Here is a 25906-nt window from a genome sequence, read left to right as displayed (position 1 = left end):
TTAAACTCACCGTTTCAACATTTATCTCACATTTTGATTGTAAAATATCATGATTTTGATTTTTTTTTCTCAGTTTTACTGACTATTTCAACTCCTACCGTTGACTTTAAGCTAATTTTTAACCTTTAAAACTCATGATTTTGACTTTTATATCATATTTTGACTTTAAAATCATGTTTTCAGCATTCTATTTAATACTTTGCCTTTTAAAAACATTATTTTGACTTTAAATGTCAGGGTTTTACCTTTAAAAGTTGTAAGTTTGACTTTTTATGTCAGATTTTGAGTTTTTAACTTATCATGTTGACCTTTTAATCTCAAAATCATTTAGGTTGACAGTCAATGGTTAAATATTGGCCCTGTTAGGCCCTCAGGTTAGACCCACATTCAGAATCAGGCCCCTGCTGTGACTGAGTTTGACACCCCTGAGCTAGATTATAAGGCAGTTTAGCCCAGCTAAGCTGTAAAACATATAGTAGGCTACTTGAAAACCAAGAATCATATCTTTCCCTATACGTCTCAGAGACCATGCAGTATCATGAAGCACTTTATTGTGGACTCTGTCATTTTCAGTGAGCTTTCCATGCTTACCTTTTTGAATAGGATTATAAAAGGTTTTTTAGGTTTTTGACTGAAAACACATTTTTATATCCAAATTTCAGCGGCTCATGGGCTTTTCTGAGAACTCAGAAATCAATCCAGCATAACATTAAACCACTAAAACACATTTTTCTGTTCAGAAACGTGTAATAATATAATAATAATAATAATAGAATAGTGTAATGTGCTTTACTCTTTTTTTCTGTTTTTTTTTTTCATATAAGACAGCAAATGAAAAAAATATTAGGAAAAAAATTATATTTTAGAATTAAATATATCACTTTGGTTAAAGAAGTTATACATGTATTAACCCTCACAGAAGCATAAAATAATGATTTTGATTATAACCAGTGCTGTTAATTTAGGGTAGCTGTGGCATAAACCTTACACCTCACCCTATATGCAGATAAACTTCATAATTAACAGTCTGGTAAGTTTATCAGTTGTATGTGACTCTTCTCCTTTCCCACAAAAAGACAGTCAGACAAAGAAAAGACTTTATCAAAGAGATATTTCTTTAAAATAATGGAATTCATATAAATCAAACCAAGACCAGGATCTCGAATTTTACTTAACAATATTTCCAGTAGATCACGCCACATCAGACAGTATGGAATAAAATTAATTTAATTTTCCCCTTAAGTATGTGTGCATGGAGATAATGAAATGGTTCAACATGGACGCCCCCTAGTGCTAGAAGTAATAGCTTGGTAAGATTTTTGTCAACCCCAGACTGGCCAAGAATGAAGGTTTCTAACCAGCAGCCACTTGCTGCTTCATATTTAGCTTGTAGTTTGTTGTATTTGCTTCATTATTTTGATCCTGTTAAATGTAATAACTTATTATATTGTAAATACAATGCAATTACCTTTCATTTATTAATTATTGATAAACTGTTATTCAATGATCAGAGGTTTAAAGTGAGGTCTGAATACAGAGACAATGGCGTCTTACAAACATCTGCAAGTGGAGCAGAGCATCTGAACTCTGATGTGAGAAAACAGAGATCATCTCTGGGACTGGAGGGACCAGGGACAAGAGCTGCATAGGAAATGTAAGAGTGTGTGAAACAGTGCTGTGATGGATGATGATGATGATGATGATGATGATGGATGGAGTGTTGGAGTGTCCTTTGTTGATTATTAACTGTGAGGTTGTCTAACAAGAGGAAGATGGATTTCAGAGACCATTTGTGACCTCAGTGAATAACTAGGGCTGTGAGGGCAGGGCAAACAACCACCATCCACTTTAGCTCAGGAAGGGTAAATATTAAAACAGATTTGACCTTATACAAGGCTTTTTTTATTGTCCTCTGACTACTTAAAACCCTTTCATCTCTAGGCCCTTTTCCTGGCCCAGCTTTTTCTTGGAAGACATATTAACATTTGAATCAGATTAAATCATTTTCGTTTAATTCTTTTTTTTCCTTCAGAAGTACAAATATTTTCTTGCCTTTGGCAGTGAGATAAGTTTGAATCGCCTCAACTGCAACTGCCACTAGGGGGCAATAGCAATATTTTGGCTACATATTTCTGGGGCTGGCATGTGGTCCACCCATAGACTGTAGAAAAAACTGGACAAACCCTGTGTGATGTCAGCCGTCTGCTTACAATAGGTGGACTCAAACTGCTTTGGAAATCACGGTCTCAACCAACCTTTGGATTAACCTAACGGTCCACCTATTAAGTTCAACTTCCTGTCAGCTAGCTAGATAGCTTTCTGGTTGACAGAAACGAAGCCTCTGCCTGTCTAGCTATCTGTCAATCAAATGAGATGCACCAATCAGTGTGCAGTGAGGTTTTTGCTAAATGTCATCCAAACCGTTGTGATACTAAAAAATTCATCCCCGTACAGTGAGAGCACATGAAGACATTAGCTAATGAGACACATTTGGTTTTCTTAACCAGGCTGTAAACCAGTGTATTTGTAGTGTAAAAACCAGCTTTTTAGCAGGTGTTCAAAAGAGACTTCCTGTGTTCCTGCAGCTAGCCTCAAGTGGACACTCACTGTATTGCAATTTTTTGCACTTCTGCATTGCTTCATTTTTCAGGACCGGAGGTTGTCGCTTGGGTCCACCATTGGGTTTGATGCTAAAATGCTGTGTTGTGATTGGTGGGAAAAACAGGCAGGCAAGTCTTCTGTTGTGGTTCTCTGGCAGAACTCACAAATTGCCTAAAGGGAAAGTTGACATGGAAAAGTTAAAGTTAAATCAAATATTCTTGGGGCACAGGTGGCCGAGTGGTTAAGGCACGACCCATGTATGCAGACGGCCCAGGTTCAAATCCAGCCTGAGGCCCTTTACCACATGTCTCTCCCCTGTTTCCAACTCTATCCACTATACTCCTCTATTAAATAAAGGCACAAAAATGCCCAAAATAAACCTTTAAAAATGTAAAAAATATTCTTAAAGACCCTGTGAAGTGAAATCCAAAATTTGTGTCTCTTGACACACTAGTTATGTTGGAATATGGTTGCTGTAAACATATAAAGACACTTAAATCTTCATGTGACTGAATTTTGGATCAAGACTTAGAAAGCTTTTCACCTCTTTCCTGGCTGGGTTTAATTTGGACGGGGCAAACATGTGGGCTGGGGATGTCACCAGCCCACGATGGGGAGTTATCCTGCCCCCCCAACGCTACAACAATGTAACAGTCTGTTGTTAGCTGATGTCACTGCCTTTAATGAAAGTTAACAGCTAGTTAAATGATGTTTTTTGTTAACTGTGATATAAATTTGCCAAATCTTTCAGCCACAGTGGTCTATGGGTCATTTAAAGTATCATAACAGAGATTTGAGCCAAAAAATTGACTTTGTCTCTTCTTTGGCACAGAGCCAGGCAGCTGCACTGTGATACGGGTCAACGTAAGGTCGAGGGATGGGCTAATAACTTGTATACTTTCCACCATTTTGTATCATTTTTTTTAAAAATGAGAGAATCGTATTTCTTGTGAGTGGGCATGGCTTCAGCTAAAACAGACACACCCACACCATCCTAGAGCAAATTTGACGGCCTCATTTTTCATGATTTTGAAATATAATGTTTTAAAACTTAGAGATGTTTAATTTGACTGAAATTGGGAGTTTATAACACAGTGGTCCGTCATACAACAAACCTAAATACAGATTTATCATCACTTTACAGGGTCTTTAAGTTTAATTTGTCTTTTTTTGTTTATTTCCATGCCAGTGATTCATGACACATGACAGTACTGTAGTATTCTCTTCCATAGTAATGCATTTCTCTCTCTCTCTGTCAGTTCAAACATTTCAGATGTTGCTTCTGCTTTGACCCGACAATATAGCGCATTCAGAAAGTCTTCAGACCACCTTTACTTTTTTCAGTTTGCAGCCTGATGCTACAGTAAAGAAAAAACTGTGTTAAATTTCAAATGTCTGAGCTAAATTTCAAGTGTTTGTGCAAAGGTTCTGAATCCTTATCTCAATGTGATTTTTTTTTTTTTTAAAAAAGGAATTTTACAAAAAAATCTTTATTCTGTTTTCAATTTGTCATTATGAGGTACTGGGTGCACATACATATATGACATAAAATATTTCCAACTGCAGCATTAGGCTGTAACAAAACAAAATTAAAAAGTAAAGGAGATCTGAATACTTTGTGAGTGCTCTGTATACACAATAAAGAGCCAAACGTAGATCTCATCTTACATTTTGTTTCATTGTTATTATCTAACATAATTTTATGTATGCTTGTGTTTTTTCTAATCTAAATTAAAACCTTCATCTTAACAAACTTCTCAGTCACAACAGAGGCATGCGGGTAAAGCAATCATCTAAGATGGCATGATAAACACAAGCTTCTTATTAAAGCTGCAGTTTTTTTTTTAAATGAACTTTCCACAAAAAAACATTGAACAAATCTGAGATAAAAGTTCATTCAACTTTTCCTCTCCAGTCTTTCATGGAAATCAAGAGTCCAATGTCCTGGAGGTTGATGTGCTCATTTATCTGGTTGTGTTGGGTGAACATAACAACTGAAGCCTTCAACAAGGTCCTAGTGAATTATAAACTAAAGTTGGTAGAGGTCAGAATTCTGACTTTAAACTCAGAATTCTGATTTTAATCTCAGAATTCCGACTTTAATCTCTGAATTTTGACTTTAAATCTCAGAGTTCTGACTTTTATCTCACAAGTGACAAAAAAAAATTCGTCTCGAAGATTTTTTTTCTCAGTGGCCCCAATACTCGCCGTTATATACTTGTCTGCAGTCCTTCATTAATTCAGTGTGTCTGTGCCTGTAAAGGATTTATTTACGTATCACATCAGAAACGAGCTGTTAAGGCACTGTTACTCATTCTGACTTCCCCCTGCTTCCTATCTGAGTAAATTGGGATGAATGACTTAAAATTATTCCTAATACCAGAGGGAGCCCTGATTGGGCGAGCGCGTGGAGGCACGTTCCATGAGATGGAGTGTGGCCGCTCCGTTGGAGCAGACTCTCAGAAGGCGGATACAGAGGCTGGAGGAGAGCGGGAGAGTGGGCAGAGCCCAGGGCTGGCTTTAATAGTTGGAATATTCTGACTTGTTGTGTTACTGCGCGTGACGGTTTAGTTTCCTCGTGAATGAGAAGTGTTAAGATTCCTGAAGTAGCAATAGACTGTCACTGATTTGACAACTAGAATGTTGTATTTGAAAGACACCTGGGTGTGAGAGACTGGACTTCCACCTGCGAGGACAGGAGAGGACAGTTCTTCTCCAAGCTTTGGATGCAATCTGCCACAGCCCTCTCTTTGAGTCTACTTTGGAGCGTGATGAATTAGTTTTATAGTGAGGTTTGGTGTGACATCCGGACTTTGACAGCAGAATGGATCCTTTATTCAACACCACCGTGATGCCACGGACCCCCGACTCTAACGACACTAACGGAACCGAGTACTGGAACCAGTTTGTGCAGCCAGTCTGGAGAATTGTTCCCTGGGCGATCGCGTACAGTTGCATAGTAATAGTGTCCGTGGTGGGCAATCTTGTAGTGATTTGGATTATCATGGCGCATAAACGCATGAGGACTGTGACCAACTATTTTTTGCTCAACCTTGCGTTTGCTGAAGCCTCCATGTCCGCATTCAACACAGTGATCAACTTCACCTACGCCGTGCACAACGAGTGGTACTTTGGATTAGTCTACTGCCGCTTCCATAACTTCTTCCCGATCGCAGCTGTCTTCGCCAGCATCTACTCCATGACTGCCATCGCCCTGGATAGGTGAGGAGCATTACAGAAGCCTGTCTGTTAGAAAAGTCAACACAGTGTTCAAAGGATCATAAACCTCCTAAGAATAACGCATGAAATTAACCATATTAAATATCCTAAAAAATAATAATCAGCTCACATGATGTAAATATGACTAAAGTTCAGGTTCTGCGGACTATGCAAATGTTATTGTTGTTAATGTCCCAGGGGTGCCAGTGAAAACCAAAGAGACATGATCAGTTCAGAGAAAAGTCGTTGTGATGATCCCTTTACCCATGAGATGGTAAAACAGAATTCCAGGAAACAAAAGAAAGTCTTTGTTGTCCTTCATTTATAAAAGCATTGATTGAGCATAAGCACTGTGATTTTTCTTCGCTTCTATGGCTCCTCAGTTGAAACATTATTTTTAAAGACAGACTGAGCAAAAAGAACATTTTAGTAAAGATAAATTCTTCTGCTTCTCAGCACAATCATATATGCACTGCTGGATTTTTCACATGCCCCTCCCGTAAATACACTTGTTGTAGGTCCTCTTGCTGAATGCCATCGTGTACCATTGTTTATTTATTTCTAACTGTAGTCAACACTTAACAAATTATGATGCTATCACTGTTGCAAAACTATTTGCACATGTTTGCACAGATCTGAATACAAATCTGCAAACCTGTAGATATATTTTCAAATGTGTGCATGAATCCACAAATGTGTGTACAGTTCTGCAAATGTTTGCAAAGCTTGTAAAAATGCGAGTACATTCCTGCTATTATGCAGACCAATTTTTAATTGCGGACTCTACATGTGCATTGATAACCATGTGTATTGATAACCAATTGAGGGGCAGACCTTAGTGATTTATGTCTTGTAAATGTTTTGACAAAGCAAAAACGAGTACCTTCTCTGTAGCAAAATAAACTAAGTCTGCAGTTACAAATTGGCATACAGATTAGCAAATCTTTGCATGCATTTGCTGATCTGTATTCACCTTTGCAAATCATAACACGCATTTGCACATCTGTACATGCATTAACAGATCTATCTGTGTGGAGATTTGTGCATGCACTTGGAAATCTATCTCTGCATTTGTAGATTTGTGAACACATTTGTGGAACTTTCTACTAATTTGCAAAACTTTGCACGTATTTGCAAAGCTGCACACACATTTGCACATCTGTAAACAAGCATTTCAAGTAGGGGTGCACTGATCGATGGGCGCAGATTTTTCTTAATTTTGAGGGATCAGCAATCGGCCGATAAATATGAAACCGGTCTTATCCACTGATCTTATCGACCTCTACCTACTAAAATGTGAAAAAAGAAAGACTAAAGTGACTGATATAATTTAGTAGTTTGGACAGCAATGCTCTAAACTTTTCATTGATATTTTAGAGAACTACCTTATGTGCAGTTAAAACAACAAGTTTGTATTATTTCACGGGTATTGTTCATTGTTTTTTTTAAAGGTTGGTGATCAGCCAGAAAATTGCAATTGGAGCACCCCTAATTTCCAGATCTGTACACACATTTGCACATCTGTACACATTTGCACATCTGTTCACACACTTGCACATCTGTACACACATTTGCTGATCTGTTTGTGGATCAGTGCACACATTTGCAAATCTGGCTGTGCATTTTCAGATTTTTCCATGCCTTTGTGGATCTTTGTAAGCATTTGCAAAGCTTTCTACTGATTTGCAAAACTTTGCACATATTTGCAGAGCTGTACACACATTTGCACATCTTTACACGCATTTCCAGTAGGGGCGCAACGATCGATGGGCTGGCTGATCGATCAGCGCCGATTTCCTTAATTTTGGGGTATCAGCAATCGGCCGATACTTTCATATGAAACCAATCTTATCCACTGATCTTATCGACCTCTACCTTTTAAAATGTAAAAATGAAAGACTAAAGTGACTGATATAATTTAGTAGTTTGGACAGTAATGCTCTAAACTTTTCATCGATATTTTAGAGAACAACCTTATGTGTAGTTAAAACAACAAGGTTGTATTGTTTCACGGGTATTGTTCGATGTTTTTCAATAAAACAAGATTGGAACATTGAAGGTGTATGCTGTCAGTTATAAAAAAAATCGTATCAGCCAAAATTGAAATCGGCAGGTCAGACTTTTTTATAGGTCGTGATCGGCCAGAAAATTGCAATCGGTGCACCCCTAATTTCCAGATCTGTACACACATTTGCACATCTGTACACATTTGCACATCTGTTCACACATTTACTCATCTGTACACACATTTGCTGATCTGTTTGTGGATCAGTGTATGTAGTTGCATATCTGGCTATGAATTTTCAGATTTGTCCATGCCTTTGTGGATCTTTGTAAGCATTTTCAGATCTTTCTTCTTAAATGCAAATTTTTGCATGCATTTGCACTTCTGTACACATTTGCACATCTGTAAACACAGTTGCACATCATGCATTTCCAGATCTGTACGCACATTTGCAGATCTGTACATGCATTTGCAGATCTGTACACATTTGCAGATACGTAAACACATTGCAGATTTGTACACAGGTGCATATCTGTACACACATTTGCACATCACGCATTTCCAGATCTGTACACATTTGCACATCTGTACACACATTTGCACATCTGTAAACACAGTTGCATACTTGTACACACATTCTCTGATCTGTTTGTGGATTTGTGCATGCATTTGCGAATCTATCTATGCCTTTGCAGATTTTTGTACAGATCTGTGTACACGTTACGAATAGTTTTGCAACAACAATAGCTCCATACCAAATGACATGGCCGTGAACTCCCAGTGGTTTTCCTGAAAGGCTTACTTTCAGTTGAAGTTAAAAAAAGCTCTTCTCTGTTGCTTTGGAAACTTTGCCCTTGCCAACCCCTCTCTCCTGGCCATCCTTTCATCAATTCAGTTATAGAGTTTATAAAAAATATCAACAGTCTATGCTTAAAACCATAAACTTGGAGTTTGAAGGATAGATTCCATGAAAGAATGGATGTACAGTAAAGTTGTAAAATTATGCCTGTTTTAACAACATATGAAAAAACCTTAAGGTTCCATGCTGTCAGTATGAACACAGAGCTGAGAACAAATACAAGCAAATTTGATTTTCTAAGAAAATGAATACTCAACAGTATAGTTAGGTTGTTTTGACATCTGTTATATAAATGTTTAAATGTAGTGTTATATAAATTTGGGTGCATTATCCTAGGATAGGCTAGAGCACTCAGAAGTGAGAGAGTGTCTGGAGCAGATGGATGATATTTAATAGATATAATATATCAAGGTCCTTGTTGCATGGTATGACTGTATTTATAATGGCCTCATTTGGCAAGGCAAACCAATTCTCTTCCCTGTTTTTGTAATTGAGTCTAGTCAAATCTACTTAACAAAGAAACTGGAGATGCAAATAAAAGATAAAGGCTCCAAAGCTAAAGCAGTTTTAAACACCTGTTTATCCATCAATATAGCGATCTATCAGTTCTTGATGGCATAGAACATGTCAGTGAATTAAGATTGACAACAGATATAGTTAAATGTGGACTTAAATCTGCACAAAATATTTGGCTTATTTGTCCTTGAGTATTCTAGAGAAGGTTCAGCCAGAGGGTTACGCAAACCCACTCCACAGCGTTTTCCCCAGACTAACTGCCATTTTTTAGACATTTATAATTCACCCAAAGAAGCTGACGCACACAGCCAGTTCAGGCCAGACCGGTTCATGACAGAGAAAGACTTTCTGCACAGCATACCAATAACAGCTTATTCTACCCTCCTACTGAGCTCTTGCAACTCCATCTTCCAATCTTCACTTTCACTTTCTCCTCCTCCACTGTTTTTTCCCAAGAGATCATAATAGGAAGTTATTCCAGCTTCTGCCATTCTTTCTTCATTTCTGTCTGTGTTTCATGTTATGCACATTGAATGTCAGAGTGGATTATACACTGTACAAAAGAAAGTGTGACAACAGTCGGCGTGACAAAAGAGAAAATATGAACATGCAATCTGGTTTCCTCTCACAAATTCAGACTCTGAATTGTTAATTTATTTTAGTTTTAAAGGGGACATATTATGCAAAAATCACTTTTCAGGCTTTTCTAACAGAAATATGTCTACCTGGCCTGCCCACCATCCCCTCAAGTACCAGAAACATCCATTCCCTTCCACCCTCTCTTTCTCCACCTTTCAGAAAATATGTGCTGAAACAAGCTGTTCTCAGATTTTATCCCTAGTGACCTCACATGGGGTGTAAGCACCCACCCCCAGGTTTGGTTGGCCCTCCCCACTTGGAGGAAAGTTCTGTCTTTGTCTACTGATCTTCCTCTCAACTTTCAGCTGAGATGCTGGATAGCTCAGTGGGTTACCCTGCTGACTATGCTCTGGGAGGTTGATGGTTTGAATCCCATTTAGGTCCTGAACTTCGGATGAAAGTGTTTGTAACACCAGGAGAACCACATCCATTTCCTAAGAAGGGTGTGGTCCGGGGCGGAGTAAGAAAGCTCATTAACATTTAAAGCCACAGACATAGAAACTGCTCGTTTTGAGCAAGGCTGAAAAAGAGGGGGTTTTAGACATGCAATTATCCTATACTGAAGTGTTTTTTTCAGCAACAAACTTCACAGGCATCTTTTGGGGACCTCTGAGAACAATATAAACTTGTCTTAAAAGGGTAAAATATGTCCCCTTTAATCACCTGTAAACATAAAAAAATACAAAAAGGAAAGACAGAATTGTAGTTGAAGTGTTAATTTTATGCTTTATCACTTCTTGTCTGAGATATTTTGTTTCTGAGCCTGTGCTTATCTGCTTGAGGAATGCTGGTTTATCAGAGACCACCACCAGAATTTGGGAGTGGAGAGAATGGAAAGTTCTGCCAGCAGTCCTGACCTCAACCCTACTGAACACTGGGGGGTGCTGTTCATGCCAGAGTGACCAATACAACCACATTGGCTGACTTGCTACAAATGCTGGTAGAAGACTGGGATGCCATTCCACAGCAGTGTATGACCAGGCTGGTGACCAGCATGAGGAGGAGGTGCCAGGCTGTTTTGGCTGTGTGTGGTTCTTCTTCACGCTACTGAGGCTCCTGTTTCTTAAATGACAAGTTGCCAATATGTCTTGTTTCTTCAGACTTCAATCATCCAATCCACCAAACAAGAGTCAGCAGCAGAACAAGCTGTTTGGCGTTGGCAGAGAAGATTTGGCATATTTTTTAATGGGAAGAACCCACATACTCAGCTTTGCTGCTCATCCCTCAAATGCATGATCCTTCCAAATGTGGCACCATTTAAAAGAGAAATAAACAGGCTTTCCAGCAGTGTAAGGTTTATTAACAAGAAGCATTGTTACAACAAAGATATTCTACCACAGATACATTTCCTTTCTTTTTTGTGCTAAGTTTACTAAATGTGATGTTTTGAGGCTGGTGCTCGCAGCATAATAATGGTAATAATTTTCATCATCATAGTAATAGTGCTACATAATACTGATATGTGCATACACATACACATCAGGTGTTGATTTTGCACCACATAGGGATTTTTACTGGTTGATGTGACTATGGTGGCTGTGGGAGTCCTGTACATGCATGTGGACAAAATCTGAAACAACAGTGACAGCCCTCCAAATTACCCACCTTCAAACAGTTATAATGTACACACCCCAGGTCCCACTGCTATCATCCTCCTACTTTCCTGAGTGTGTGAAGCAGCCTCCAGTGGGAAACAAACATCCATGAGGCTGGCTAATCTGAGGGAACAAATTCACGATCACAGTCTCACAGCCCACGTTTAAATGCAATTTGGAAAAAAAGAGAAAAAATAAATCACTGGCAGGCTTACAGGCAGGCAATTTCCTCTGTTTCGTTGGCTGCTACCTTCTTTATCAATTATGTTTTTTCAGGAAAACTGTGGCAGCCTCATGGTGTTTACATTGAACTGTTGCATTGCCATGCTAGATAAGGTCCTCTTTGAAGGTAATTGAAGATGTTCCTTACCCGTTAAATCAAGTACTGGCTGTCAGTGTTGTTTGCCGCCTTGTGAGATGATGTCCCATTGAGAGAAAAGGTATTTTGCTCTGAAAGATATCAGGAGTTCTAAGTCTTTGAGGTGTGTTTTCCAAGATAGTCAGAAAACACAGAGGGGTTTCAGAGCTCCCTAAAAACAAATCAGTTAGATTTAAATGCTTTTTAAGACTGGAAGTGAAGTTAGGACAATGGGATGCAGTGATTTACTTTTTAGGTGAACAGAATCTTTCAAGTTTTTAAATTCCCTATTAGCAAAAAGGAGAGTTAATCAAACGATGTAAAAGTCTGGGGACTGGGGACACTTTGTCTTTCTCTGCTCAACAGTGCTGAGATTTCGTAGTTGCATTTTTTACTTTATAATCTGGCTTTCATTTTCAGTGGTAGACAGTTCTGGACTGCATGATGGCCAGTCTAGTCCAGACACTTTCTCTTTGTACATCCATGCTTTTTCATGAGGTACTTGATCCAGACAATAAAACAAATTTCTGTTAACAGAACTACACTTAAGAAATCCAATACCAGTTTATGAGTGTTGCATAGAGATGCTTTGTTGCTTTGCCTCCACCAAGGACTTGAATAACTTAAGATTACATAATAATGATATTTCCATTAAAACTCGTCATCCTCTCCTTTAGTTTGCATTCAGACAAACAAACACTTCAAACAAACAAATCTCATAGATTTTCATCAGAACAGATATTATAAGGGACAAATGTTTGTTCTTCTAAATGCATGAAAAGGATGAAGTGAAGTTTGGCATTTAGACCCCATCAAAACATCTTATGCTGAAGAGTTAGTTAGACTGAGAGCAGGATAGAGATGCAACAATTATGGATCTTGATTGCACAATTATAGTCTAAGAAGTAATCTCAGTTTCATGATTGTCATAATTATTTTGAGTTGATGTCTGGATTCTAAAGTGCCATGAGCATTCAACAGAAGTTTAAATGTTGAGAAATAAAGTAATGACCCAGTACTAAATAGTAAAAACAACAGAAACTTAAGATAAAGTTTCTGTTCTTCCTCAAATAACTAGTTAATTAAATTGCCCTTCAGCTGCGAATGTGACATATGCAGGTAGTTTACTAAAGTGGTATCATCATCATTCATCATGCCTTTAACAAAAACAAACTATTTTTCATAGTAAATCAATTCATACATCTGGCCTGAGAAAATACTTTCATCATTGACTTTTGTTTGTTTCGATAAAGTTGACTGAAAATCAGTAAAATTAAGAACATCTCTCATGGAGTTTTACTGGTTATTTAATACCAGTAATTCAAAGGTCACATATTTTACAAAATACACATTTTCAGGCTTTTCTATCAAAAATATGTGTCCCTGGCCTGTCCACAATCGCCCCAAGAATCAGAGTTGTCTCGTATTTTCCCCTCATGATGTCATGTGGGGAGTTAGCCCCGCCCCCCATGTTCAGTTGGTCCTCCCCACTTGGAAGAAAGTTCTGCCCTACTCACCTGATCCTCTTCTCCTCTCTGCCAGCAGTGAGGAGGATCAGGAGAGCCACATCCATTAAGCCACATCCATTTCCTTAGAGGGGCGGGGTCAGACAGATCATTATCATTTAAAGCCACAAACAGAAACAGCTCGTTCTGAGCAGGGATTAAACAGAGGGGGTTTTACACATGCAAAAATGCTATACTGGAGAGTTTTTTCAGCAACAAACTTCACGGGCATGTTTTGGGGACCTCTGAGACCAAAATAAACTTGTCTTAAAGGGGTAAAATATGTCCCTATTAATCCGTTGTTAAAGTGCTGTAGGTTATGGTCCTGATTCTAGATAGGTGGATCCACTTTTTTCAGTCCCGATCCGATTTTAATGCATATGTATTGATATCCGTTATAAAATCTGATCATTTTAAACCTCATGATTAATATCCTTTTTTTCTGCAGATTTTTAGCTGCTCTTTTGTAAAATTATTATTAAGCGATGCATGACAAGACAAGTGAAGAGAAATTATGTTGAGGGACTAGGGATAATCTCAGGTTGTGAAGAAATCGGAGACAACATCAGAAGCGTCTTACCTGGGCTGGTTGGAGAAAAGAACTGGACTGTTGCTCAGTGGTCAAAAGTCCTCTTTTCAGATGCAAGTACATTTTGCATGTCATTTGGAAATCAGTCCCCGAGTCTGGAGGAAGAGTGGAGAGGCACAGAATCCATGTTGCTTGAAGTCAAGTGTGAAGTTTCCACAGTCAGTGATGATTTCGGCTGCCATGGCATCTGCTGGTGTTGGTCCACTGTGTTTTCTGAAGTCCACAGTCAATGCAGCCATCTACCAGGACATCTTAGAGACTTTCATGCTTCCTTCTGCTGACAAGCTTTATGGAGAGGCTGATTTCATTTTCCAGCAGGACTTGGAACCTACCCACTCCTGCCAAAGGTACCAAAAGCTGGTTCAATGACCATGGTGTTACTGTGCTTGACTGGCCAGAAACTGGCCTGACCTGAACCCCATAGAGAATCTTTGAGGTATTGTCAAGAGGGAGATGAGAGACACCAGACCCAACAATGCAGATGACCTGAAGGCCGCTATCAAAGCAACCTGGACTTCCATTACACCTGAGCAGTGCCACAGGCTGATCACCTCCATGCCACGCCGCATTGATGCAGTAATTCATGCAAAAGGAGGCCCAACCAAGTATTAACTGCATAGAAATGAACATACTTTTCAGAAGCCTGACATTTCTGTTTAAAATATCCTTTTTTTTATTGATCACATGTAATATTCTAATTTTCTGAGACACTGAATTCTACGGTTTTCATTAACTGTAAGCCATATTCATCAACATTTCAAGAAATAAAGGCTTGAAATATTTCACAATATGTGTAATGAGTCTATATAATATATGGGTTTCACTTTCTGAAATGAGTGACAAAAAATATTGAACTTTTTCATGATATTCAAACTTGATTTACCTGTATATGGAGCGGTGTTGTTGTTTTCTAAACCATCAGTGTGCAGAAATCTTTTATTTGCATAATCTGAACAAACTTAATGAACTTTTTTGATGAGCTCAAACGACAGCATCTGAAACCATCTGCTGCTTATTTACAAGCCTGTGAATGAACGTTCTCCTGACCAGAAAATCAAGATTATTGTAAATAACATACAGTCACGACTTCCCTGCATAACCAGGTGTCTGGGTTATGATTGTATTTAATTTGGAGGTGTATTAAAATACTGAAGTAACTGCGGTATAAAATTGCATTGGAACAGCTTACTGTTTATTCCCTACTCTTCCTGTAGAGATGGATACTGATGCACTGATAAAAACATCTTTATGAGATCCATTTCTTGCATAATGCTTGTACAGTAAACAGGTGATGTCACAAACAGCTGTAAGAGGTGGCGACTCATAAATTAAATTCTTAAACTCAAATCTGGGTGACAGTGCTAATGTCAGTTTCTTTAACTCTACAGATACATGGCCATCATTCACCCTCTGCGGCAGCGTATGTCCTCCACAGAGACCAAGGTGGTGGTGGGGGTGATCTGGGTGCTCGCCTTGCTCCTGGCCTTCCCTCAGTACTACTACTCTACCACGCACCAGCTCCCCGACCGCATCGTGTGCTACATCAACTGGCCTGAATACCCCGTGTGTGACTTCAAAAAGATGTGAGTTTCTGTGATGAGCCTCTACATGAATCCTCTGTAAGCAACGTCAGTTACATTTGATTTAACAGCAAATGTGGGAGGATGTTTGTGTTCAGTAGAAATAGGAGAACTGTGGAAGAACACAGAAGCGTTTCCTCCTTTTAGTGAGTAAATTGAAGGCACATCATGGGGAAGCATGTTCTGTGACTAAAATGCTAACATTGAGCTGGATTAAAGGAATGAAGTTAGATTTGACTGAAGACTGAAGCTTACTGAAATAACTATTGACTCAGAGCCGACCAGCTTGCACCTGCATATGATCATTGACTTTCATTTCCGTGATCACTGCATAATAACTATTTAGAATCAAAAAGCCTAAAATATAATCATTTTTGTTTTAATTTGTAATGAGAACTATTTACGGGGCCACTTATATCAGACAGCATGCAGCATTTCTTAACTGAGGTGAGGTAAGAAACTGTCAACAGTTCAGGACTTCAGTAGGCATCGCCATCTCTCTCCTCTGCTCTCTGTAACAGAACTGGCACTGATGTATAATTTTAATGAGATCATTAAGGGACTTCATACAACATTAACTTAACACAAAAAGTCAGGAAACTAAAGTTTGGTTCATTATTTCTTTGCTGTAACAATGCTTCTTGGCAATAAATCTTGTACCATTGGAAAGTCTGTTTATATTCTTTTAAATCACGGGTGTCAAACTCAAGGCCTGTGGAACGATTATATCCAGCCTGCAAGATCATATGATATTTGTATTATAACTGGCCTACCAGTATGAGGTCTGCAAATTTCCTCCAGTATTATAATGTAAACTTCAACTTGATTATTTAAAATATCCTTGTTAAGCCATAAAAATCTGAAAAAGTAAAGAGTAGTCAAGGATGGGGGGAAAGAAATTAATTTGTATTTTATTTCATGTTTTCAATTTTGCATCTCAAGGTTACGACTCAAACTTATGATTTTGACTTTTCATTTCATGCTTTGGCCTTTTCAACTCATAATTTGGATTTTATGTCACATTTTTATCTTTTAGATTCCCAATTTTAAATTTTAAGTCACATTTTGACCTTTTCAACTCCTTACTTTGGCTTTTTAATCCCATATTTTGACTTTTAAACTCATTATTTCAATTTTTTCTCATATTTTGACATTTTAAATGACTAATTTTTACTTTTTATATCATATTTTGACCTTTTACCCCCCCCCGAATTTTGAATTTAAGTCATACTTTTAACGTTTTAAGTCATCATTTTAAATTCTAGCTCATATTTTGACATTTTTGACTCCTAATTTTTCTCTTTTTAATCCAATATTTTTGAACTATCAGACTCACATTTTAAAATTTTAAGCCATATTTTGATTTTTAAACTGATGATTTCAACTTTCTCCTCATATATTTGCTCTTTGAAAACATTTTTTTTCCTATATGTAATATCGTGTTCTTTTGAATTGATAAATCTGATCTTTTATCTCAGATTGTGAGCCTTTAAACTTATCATTTTAACTTTTTTTGAATTTCCAAATGATTTATCATCAGTGCTGTTTTTTTCATATTTTATTACTAGTGAAAATAAGGTTGACAGTTATGGTTAAACGTTGACCCTGTTCTTTGGATGCCGTGGGCTCTCTGCAGCACTCCTGACCTGGCTGTATGATTTTGAAGGCAGGAAAGAAACTCTTAAACTGGGAAACAGAGCAACAGTGGAAGGTAACTGGTCTGCTGCTTATGGTGGTAGAAATGATGGTGGAATGGCACTGGGGGGGTCTACACACCCACTTTTACTTCCTTTGGACTCTGCGGAGTCTCCTCAGGGCTCCTCCTGTCAGGGAGAGTGTGTCCTGCTACAAGGACTGCAAAGAATCCTGGGATAATGAGTCTCCCAGGCCTTCTTGTTCTTTGTGTGAAATTCCCCCCAAGAGTACTGCACCTCAGGCTTCAACACTGCGATGTAGGCTGAGTCTTTGTTTCATGGAATCCACATGGGTGATTCCCAACATACATTTACTGTTTTTAAACCAGGCACATTTTCGAGTCATGTTGCTGGCTTTAAACTCTAGATTATTTCAGCTTGATCATACATCTGCTGTCATGCTGTGTACAGGATAACAAGACGGCGGGCCTCAGCCTCATCAGCTTCTCCCTACTAGACGGATGAATTTCTGACACATTTGGTATTATGGTAGCGTGACTGAGCCATGAGCAAAGTTCCAAACCTGTTTTTTTGTGTAAAATGTCAAAAAGTATCTGACATCAGCATGACATCAGGCAGTGTTTGATACGAACACGCAGTAAAAACTCCCCCAATATTGTTATTATATAAGCCACACTACAGAATGAAGGCATGCTCTTTCTCCTCTCAGCTTACAGGTATAACTTTTATATGAAAAACATTTGTATTCAGGGAATTACAGGAATGATTTAAGTTAAATAAATAATTTCAGTAAAACAACTGGACATTGCACAATCATTGACAGGCCTATCCACAGAAATTACTGGGCCCCTAATAGATTCAGTCAAAGTACCATCCTTGGATCTGATTTAATAATACCAATACATTAGGGATGCACAATATAACAGGTCCAGGCATAGATGTACGAAGCCCATTTTAAGAAGGGGGTTACATTTAGAAACAATTTTTAAAGGAATAAAGGAAAAAAATTGCATTTTTGTTGCTTTTAATAAGTAATTTCTGTATTTTGGTTAAAATATCAGCTCTTATATAGGATGCTTCATGTTTCAGACAATCTTCACTGGTCCCCCTGATGTGGCTGGGCCTCAGAAAGCTTTCCTCTTTATCCCCACCATGGCAGCCTAGACCATGTGTCAAAATATTGCTTAATTTGGCTGCTTTCATAAAACTAAAATGGTACCAGATGGAAAAATGATTTGTTCTTAAGTATGAGTTGATGGGACTTTTGAGAGGAAACCTTATGAGCATTCACAGTCCTTTCTGATTTCACTCATCGAGTGTGAGAGCTCAGGCCAGGCCTGACTCTGGGCCCATACAGCATAAGAACGAATCATGACCATTTTTTTTAAACCATTCAGTCCATGGGTGGAGCTAGAGGGTGGCTTATGGGGCTTCAGCCCCGAATGTTTTCTCAAAAGCCCCCAATCTTTCAAGTTTGTTTTAAGGAAATTGCTAATGTCACTGCTGATCACAGAGTGGAAATGTAATTTTTAAGCAATTTCAAAGATCAGATTGTTTTTTTTTTACTTTTAAGAATGCATGTACAGAGGAGGATTAGGGACATTTAACAAAGACATTTGGTATGCAATTTTTTTTATTCTAAGAAACATGACAGAATTTTGACTTTTTCTTAGAATTTAAAAAATGCATGCCAATTTTTTAATGGCAGTGTAAAAATACTTTAAAATAGTTCTAAAAATAACATTTTTCTCATTTTCATGAATAAATTAATATCTCTAACTCAAAATGTTGCTTTTTATGTGCTTTGTTTGAAAATGCAGGGCTTTAATTGTAAACTTTTTCACCAAATTCCTACCCTACCTATGCAATTATACTTCAAATATAAACCCCAGACATTTTTAGGAGGCGGAAGTGAAAATTATTGGACTCCAGCATGATGTATCATGATTTTAGAATGATAATGACACTTTTAGCTCAGTTAGGTAAAGGAAAAAAAATGATGTTATCAACTAAATATTTTTTTAGGTTGAGCAACATTATTTTTGCCTAAATGATGCGTAGATTTGTTGCCATTTTGAATTAAAGTTTTGATTTAAAAGTGTGCAAAAATTGTGCATTGAACTGTCCAATACACAAATAAATTCTTGGGAAGTGCCCACCCCTCGGCCATCTTTGGTTTGGGCTTAGCCCCGGATTTTAAACACGTCTGGTTCCGCCCCTGATTCAGTCACACAGTATGAACAGACATGCCATCACTTTTCTGTAGAACTGTCATGAAATCACAGAGTAAGCCTGTTTTAAATAGAAAGTCCATAATCTCAAGATTATGAAAATATTGTGAATTTCCAATTCTCTGTAAAATGTCTCGATTGCAGGTTTAAAATTTTCCACATCAAATTTTAGCTTTGTTAAACTTTTACTAGCAGATTTTTTTTGAAGACTATTTCAGATGACACTGAAGTCTTAATATGACCTCAGAAGAACTTTTCTTCCCTCACAGATAAAGGATGAAAACTCTTAGTGTGTCCACAGGTAATTCTAATCCTGTGTGAATCGACATATCTGTAATTTAGGGTGGTAATTATATGTTTTTTACATTCTGTGCTGCTTTTTCAGCTCCTTTTTCTGATCAATGTGTTGCTTTATGTTCAGTGGGGGCTACAACAGCTGATCTGTGCGAGAAGGGCTGTTGTGGATGCATAATGATCCCAGATTTACAGAGTGAGAAACATCAACCACCTCAACTGATTAAAAGCTGTTAAAAGTAACAGGAGAGATTCATATTTAACGTGGCACGTCTACCTTTCTCAAAGGTTTACAGGAGGGATGCTCTACTTTCTCTCTCTCTGTCTGATCAGCTTTCTACACATCTAAAAAAAATGAAATGTATAGAGGGGAACAAAGACTCTTAGGAGAATGCTATCTATTGGAAACTCTTGTAAACATGTAAAGGACACACAAAGGAAATGTCAGCTGGAGAATACGATGTGCACAACATCGCTTTTTTTGTTTGAACTTTAGAAATAAAATTCACAGTTTTCATTGCTGCAGCAGCCATGCAGTACCCTTATGTTTCCCTCCAGAAATGTCTGTAAATTTGAGACTTCACTCATGCTGTGCATATGCACCTCATCAAACACTGACATCAGGAGGTAATTCACAAATGATCAGAGGTCCACAGGTAGTACTAGTCCTGTGCGAATAGAACTATAGGTTGCACTTGTGTCTCTCTGCACAGTAAACGTCAAACATGCAAATGAAGAAAATGTAACATTTCTTATAGGGGGACTTTTAGCAGAGCTTTATTTCAGCATATTTTGTGATTTTTTTTATTTCAAAGGCAAGCTCAAGCACTGAAACTATGCCATTTAAACTGTGTGAGGGCCATTACTGTGATACTGCAGGTTAGAGAATTTAAATGCCACAAAGATGATTATAGGCACTCACCAAGCCAGGCAGGGGACAGAGAGAGAACACTGGTCAACCTTCCCCTGGGCTGCTTAAGGCCTTTCACTACAGACCAGTGGCCAAACTTGCATTGCACATTGCTGTGTAGATCATAAAGCAAGTGCTCCTTTAAGAGCAGAGAAAGTGGTCATGTTGAATAGTGGGCTTTAATCTTGCAGATTGTGAAACCTTGCTGCACTTAAAAAACAATAAAACTGATTTAAAAACAGCATACATCCTGGATGCTTCTAAATGATTCCAACACTTATATCACCCCAATAACCTCCAATATCTTTGTTTTTTCTGTTATCCCTTCAGCACTACTGACCAGGAAATATATAATCACAAAGAAACATGGACTACAAGATTTCACACAACCTTTTCAGGACAAACAAAAAAACACCAACACAATGACGCACGTACGCAGGTGCTTGGAAACCGAAACATGGCTCAGATCACAGCTCTGCTAATAGCACCCTCTCAGCTCATCAGAAACTGTCTTTACCCTGCTCAGCTGCCAGCCTGCCACTGCCTCCCCCTCTGTTTCCTCGCACATCTCTCAATGGAAATATGGTTTGATACAAACAGTGCAATGGCAATTACATTGTTCATAATGGGATTCCTGCTGCCCCTTATTACTTTCTCAATGGAACTAATCATTTACATATAGGAGCTCAGTGAGAACGCAGTCGTCATTCAGCCGAGCTGCTGAGGCTGTAAATGGCACATCAGTCAGCTGACCCCCCGTCGGGTCCCACATCTTCCTCCTGCTGCTGCACTCATACTTCCTGTCCTGTCTGATGCCCTGTTTATGCCATCTGTGAAAATTGTTCAGAAATGTGAAACAGTTATGACACTGTTTGTGCTGTGGTGTGTATTTGGGTGACTGTTACTTATATAAACAACACCCCGACGCCAGGAACACAACAATTTGTCACAATTGTGAAGAGCTTTTGAAATAATTATGCTAGCACAAGCACAAATAACACTATAAATATTTATGATATATGTGAAATAAATATATAAATATAAATGCATGCGTCTTCAGCTGATGTATAACGGTACGTCTTATAAATAAGTTATTTAAACCAGTGTAATTACACAAATACACTGATGGATCACCAGTTTTTACGGTCTTAACCCTTAGAGCTCACAGCAATTTTTCACCCTCATGTCTTGTCTGGACTTTTTGTCTTAAAAAGCTTATAAAACTTCAACCCTGTGGTGCACAATCAAGCTGTATACATCCTTTTTTCAGGACAGCTTGGGCTTTAAGAATATATCTACTACAGTAATGTCACTTGAATTTTTAAAAAGTTATTGGACTCTAAAGACAAAAGAAAAAAGCAAATCACAATTTGAAACTCTGAGATTTTTATTTATAACACACAGAAAACATCAGTGACTAAGCCTTTTCTTTGCACAGACTTGTTCTCCCATCTCTTGGTGACACAACGGTGAAAAACATTTTATGACTGTTTTCAAAATATCTACATATATACAGAGAAAAGCCCATGCGCTTTTTATTGCAGTTAAACTCATTTGTGCCATTACTCAAAGCAGTAGAGACGCAACTGGTCGACTGCGACTCCCTAAATGCATTGTGGTAAACAACATGGCGATGCCCTGGGCAAAAAGCCGGAGTAAGTGATCGAAAATGGATTACACTGATGGATTATTGTGTGCCCCGTTCACACGGAGACGAATTCAGGCATACACGCACAAGTTTTTTGTTATATCGGCGTTTCATCCACACGGAAACGGCGTTTTGGGTGACTGTAAACGATACTTTTTGAAAACAGGTCTTAGAGTTCATAAATCCATAAACGACTACCGTTTTGTCTCCGTCTGGAAACGTTTACGTCACACACAGCGTAGCTCCCTTAAGGCACCTATGCGGGTCCGATGGACTACACGGTTGTGTTCCTGCTGCAGAAGCTACTGAGCTTGTTATGGCTTTTACAGAAAAATCTAATGCTCCTTTACCATCACCCTGAAACACACACACTGTATGTTCTTGAATCAAACACGGAGAACAACCAGAAGGGCAACTAGAAGAAAGTTTGTCAGTTTTCTGTGATCTTCTTCTCTCTTTTGGTGCATTTCTGTGGCAGCAACACAGCACCATGTACAGGCTTGGCATATATACTACAGCGTTTTCAGTCGTTTCCAGTGATTTCATGCTTACGCGGATATTTCCTGAAACGATCCCGTCTTTACGGAAAACTTTTTCAAAACGAAACGGCAATATATCGTTTTAGTCTTCATGTGGACAGGGCCTAAAAATGGATCAAAAGACACTTATTATTGGATCTAACAATGTGGATTCAGTCTGTAAAGACCCCAAAAAGTCACTGAAGTTCCAGGCTCGCTAGAACGGTTTCCTTTAAAGCTAAGGAGACATCGAGGGTAGCAAACAAATAACAAGAAAGTCAGCTTTCAGAGGAAAAAATAGTGTCTATGACTTATGGTTCAAAAGTTATTAAAACGCTTTTATAAACTTGTAATGTCTTGTTATTTACAACAAGACTGTCCCCAGAGACCCTAGAAAGTCAGCCAAGTTCAGGGCTCACTAGAAAATGTTCTGTAAGAGCTACGAATGCATGGAGAACATAATCAAAAAGGCACAACAGAGAGCTTTCAGATAAAAATAAAAACAGTTACGTGATCTACGGTTCAAACATTACCAAGTGATTTTGAAGGGATGTACCTGCGGCTCTTTTGTGTGGTTACACATGTAGGGACATCTTAAAAACTAAGAATGTCATCTAAAATTTCAACATTTTCCTGTGGTTTACTTCAAAAAGTTGAACTTGTATAAATTTTAGATTCATCTCATACAAAGTGAAATATTCCAAGACTTTTTTCTGTTTTAATCATGATGACAACTTGCTTATGGATTACAGCTTACATAAAGAAAAAATCCACAATCTCAAGATCTTAGAATATTGTTGAAAAGTCCAATTTTAAAGGTTTCCTGAGCTTTCATTCTCTGTCTAGTTCAGCTCACACAACCACAGTCATGGGGAAGACTTGACAAATGTCCTGAAGACAATTATTGTCATCCTCCACAAGGAGGGTAAGCCATAGAAGGTCACTGCTGAAAGAGCAGGCTGTTCTTATAGCAAGGCAGATTAATGGAAAGCTGACTGGAAGGGAAAAGTATGGTAGGAAAAAGAGCATTAGCATCAAGGATGAGCTCAGCCTTCAGAGGATTGTCAAGCAAAGCACCAGTGGAGAAATATCACAGATTTTGAATGTCAGACGAAAACAACATGAAATTTTAGTCTAGTTTTAGTCATCTTAATGAAAACTAAACTTACTTTTTGTCTGTTTTAGTCATAACAGATCTATTTTTGTTAGTCTTAGTCTGGTTTTTGTCATGGAAAAAAAAGGTTGTCGACGAATACTTTTAGTCATAGTTTGAGTCGATAAAATTAACACTGCCACAGTGAAGCTAAAACTATAGAAACTGGTTTACTGACCCTGGTGTTACTGTGTTTGACTGGCAAGCCAGCCTGTCTGACCTGAACCCCATAGAGAATCTCTGGGGAAATATCAGGAGGAAGAAAAGAGACACAGGACCTAACAATAGAGACGAGCTGAAGGCTGCTATTAGGGCTTCATAACGCCCCTGCAGTGCCATGGACTGATTGGCTTCATGCTACGTCGCTTTGATGCAGTAATTTGTTCAAAAGGAGCTCCAACCAAGCACTGAGTGCATAAATGATTAGTTTTCCAGAGGGTTACCTTTCTCTATTTTAAACCTTTTTGAATATACTAATATCTTGATGTAGTAGATTTTTTTTATTTTTGTGTTTAATATTTCACTTTATATGCAATGAATCTAGAATATGTGAAAGTTTAACTTCTACTACTGCTGAGCTTAACTACTGTGGCATTTTTATAAATGGTTCCTAATTAAGATGGTCTTTTCTTTAAATCTTATCCCTAAAAGGCCAAGTGTGCTCAGCCCAACCAAAATATGCTTCTTGCCACCCCAATTAAAAGTTGAAAAGCTAATAAATTGTTTTAATGTTTCCAAACCCTGATTGGCAGAATGCAGAGAGCTATCCTCCAACTGCCGTCTCCTCTGTGCATCCTTGAGCTCCGAAGCACAAAACAGACAGCTGCAAAAGCTTGGGCCTGATAAACATGAAGGCAAAAGCCCAGAAAACTGTGTTTGAGCTGATGAAAAAACACCAGCAGAAATACTACACTAGCTCTTTTTGGTTCTTTAAGCACGATGGAACATCATGTCAAAAATCTTTCTGTTTAGTCGTATAAATAAATGTACAAAACTACCAGATACTTTATCATCAGCCTCCATTACATTTCAGGAAATGTGCAGAGCCAGTATCTGAGCCAACAGGACAGCAATGAAAGGGTTAACCAAGCTACTGTAGGTGGTTATATAGGAACAGATGTGTATAATTTTCTGGGGGTTTTTTTGTGTTGTGAATTTATAAAATTAAAATGTAACTTTGTCAGTGCTAAAAGTTGTTCTGAGATTTTAGTTTAGTTATTGGAACATGTCTGCAGCATCCAGTATGATCAAACACTATTGCCTTTATTTACATGAAGAGAGGTGAGGTGCACATTTGCACACAGAGCACAACAGCATAACTTAGATATTATGCAAAAAAAAGTCTGATCTTATCTATGGTTTTTTGCATGCTTCATTGAAAATGTTTTAGAAGGTGACAGTTTATCTCCCTTTCATGGAGAGTAAATGAAAAAAGGCTCAATATTAAGGTCAAAATTTATAATTAAACAGCTCTGCTGAAAAATCATCACTTTCTTTACAGTTTAGAGTAGGTGGGAAAATGGAGGAGTTATTTCCTGTCCAAAAAGGGACATTTATGTAAAAAAGAAGTGCAGGTACCTGAGCAGTCTTTTTTAGTCTTGTTTTTTTTTCACTAAGCATATATATCATGTCACAGCTTGGTCAGATCCCAAACACTGTCATAAGTCTGACACATCTTTGCATACGGTAACTCCTGGACCGAAGACAACAGGAAAGAAACGATGGAAAGGAAACACTAATGACTCAAGATGAAGAGCCTTTCTGAGGTGCTCATGCCTCCCACAAACACTGAATCACAACGTTAGAGTGTAAATCATGCCAAGAGGGCTGATGGAATATTCAGTCATTTCACTGATTTGCATGATTAGAGTGGATTTTTGGTATGGATTGGTATCAGGATCAGCATCTCAGTCCAATAGCTTTTGGGAGGATTTTACTGCCAGCATAGACAAAGAAAAAGGAAACAAAAAGCATCTACGTGTCTGAACTACAAAATCATGACTGTGTTGGATGACTGATAAACATTAGTGT

At 38.1% G+C, this 25906-nt stretch overlaps 1 protein-coding gene across 1 annotated transcript in view; it reads left to right on the top strand.

Moving 5' to 3' along the window:
• Window positions 1-5425: 5425 nt before the first annotated feature.
• tacr1a (tachykinin receptor 1a) overlaps window positions 5426-25906 on the top strand; it is a 45990-nt gene continuing 25509 nt past the window's right edge. Inside the window, exons 1-2 of the mRNA XM_041788116.1 lie at window positions 5426-5823; window positions 15275-15469. Coding sequence (XP_041644050.1) covers window positions 5426-5823; window positions 15275-15469 — 593 coding nt within the window. The remainder of the gene's footprint in view (window positions 5824-15274; window positions 15470-25906) is intronic.

This window comes from Cheilinus undulatus, linkage group 5 (assembly GCF_018320785.1).
Source record: "Cheilinus undulatus linkage group 5, ASM1832078v1, whole genome shotgun sequence".
Classification (NCBI taxonomy): domain Eukaryota; kingdom Metazoa; phylum Chordata; class Actinopteri; order Labriformes; family Labridae; genus Cheilinus; species Cheilinus undulatus.
The sequence above is the reverse complement of the archived record's forward strand: the minus strand, read 5'-3'. Positions and strand labels throughout refer to the sequence as shown.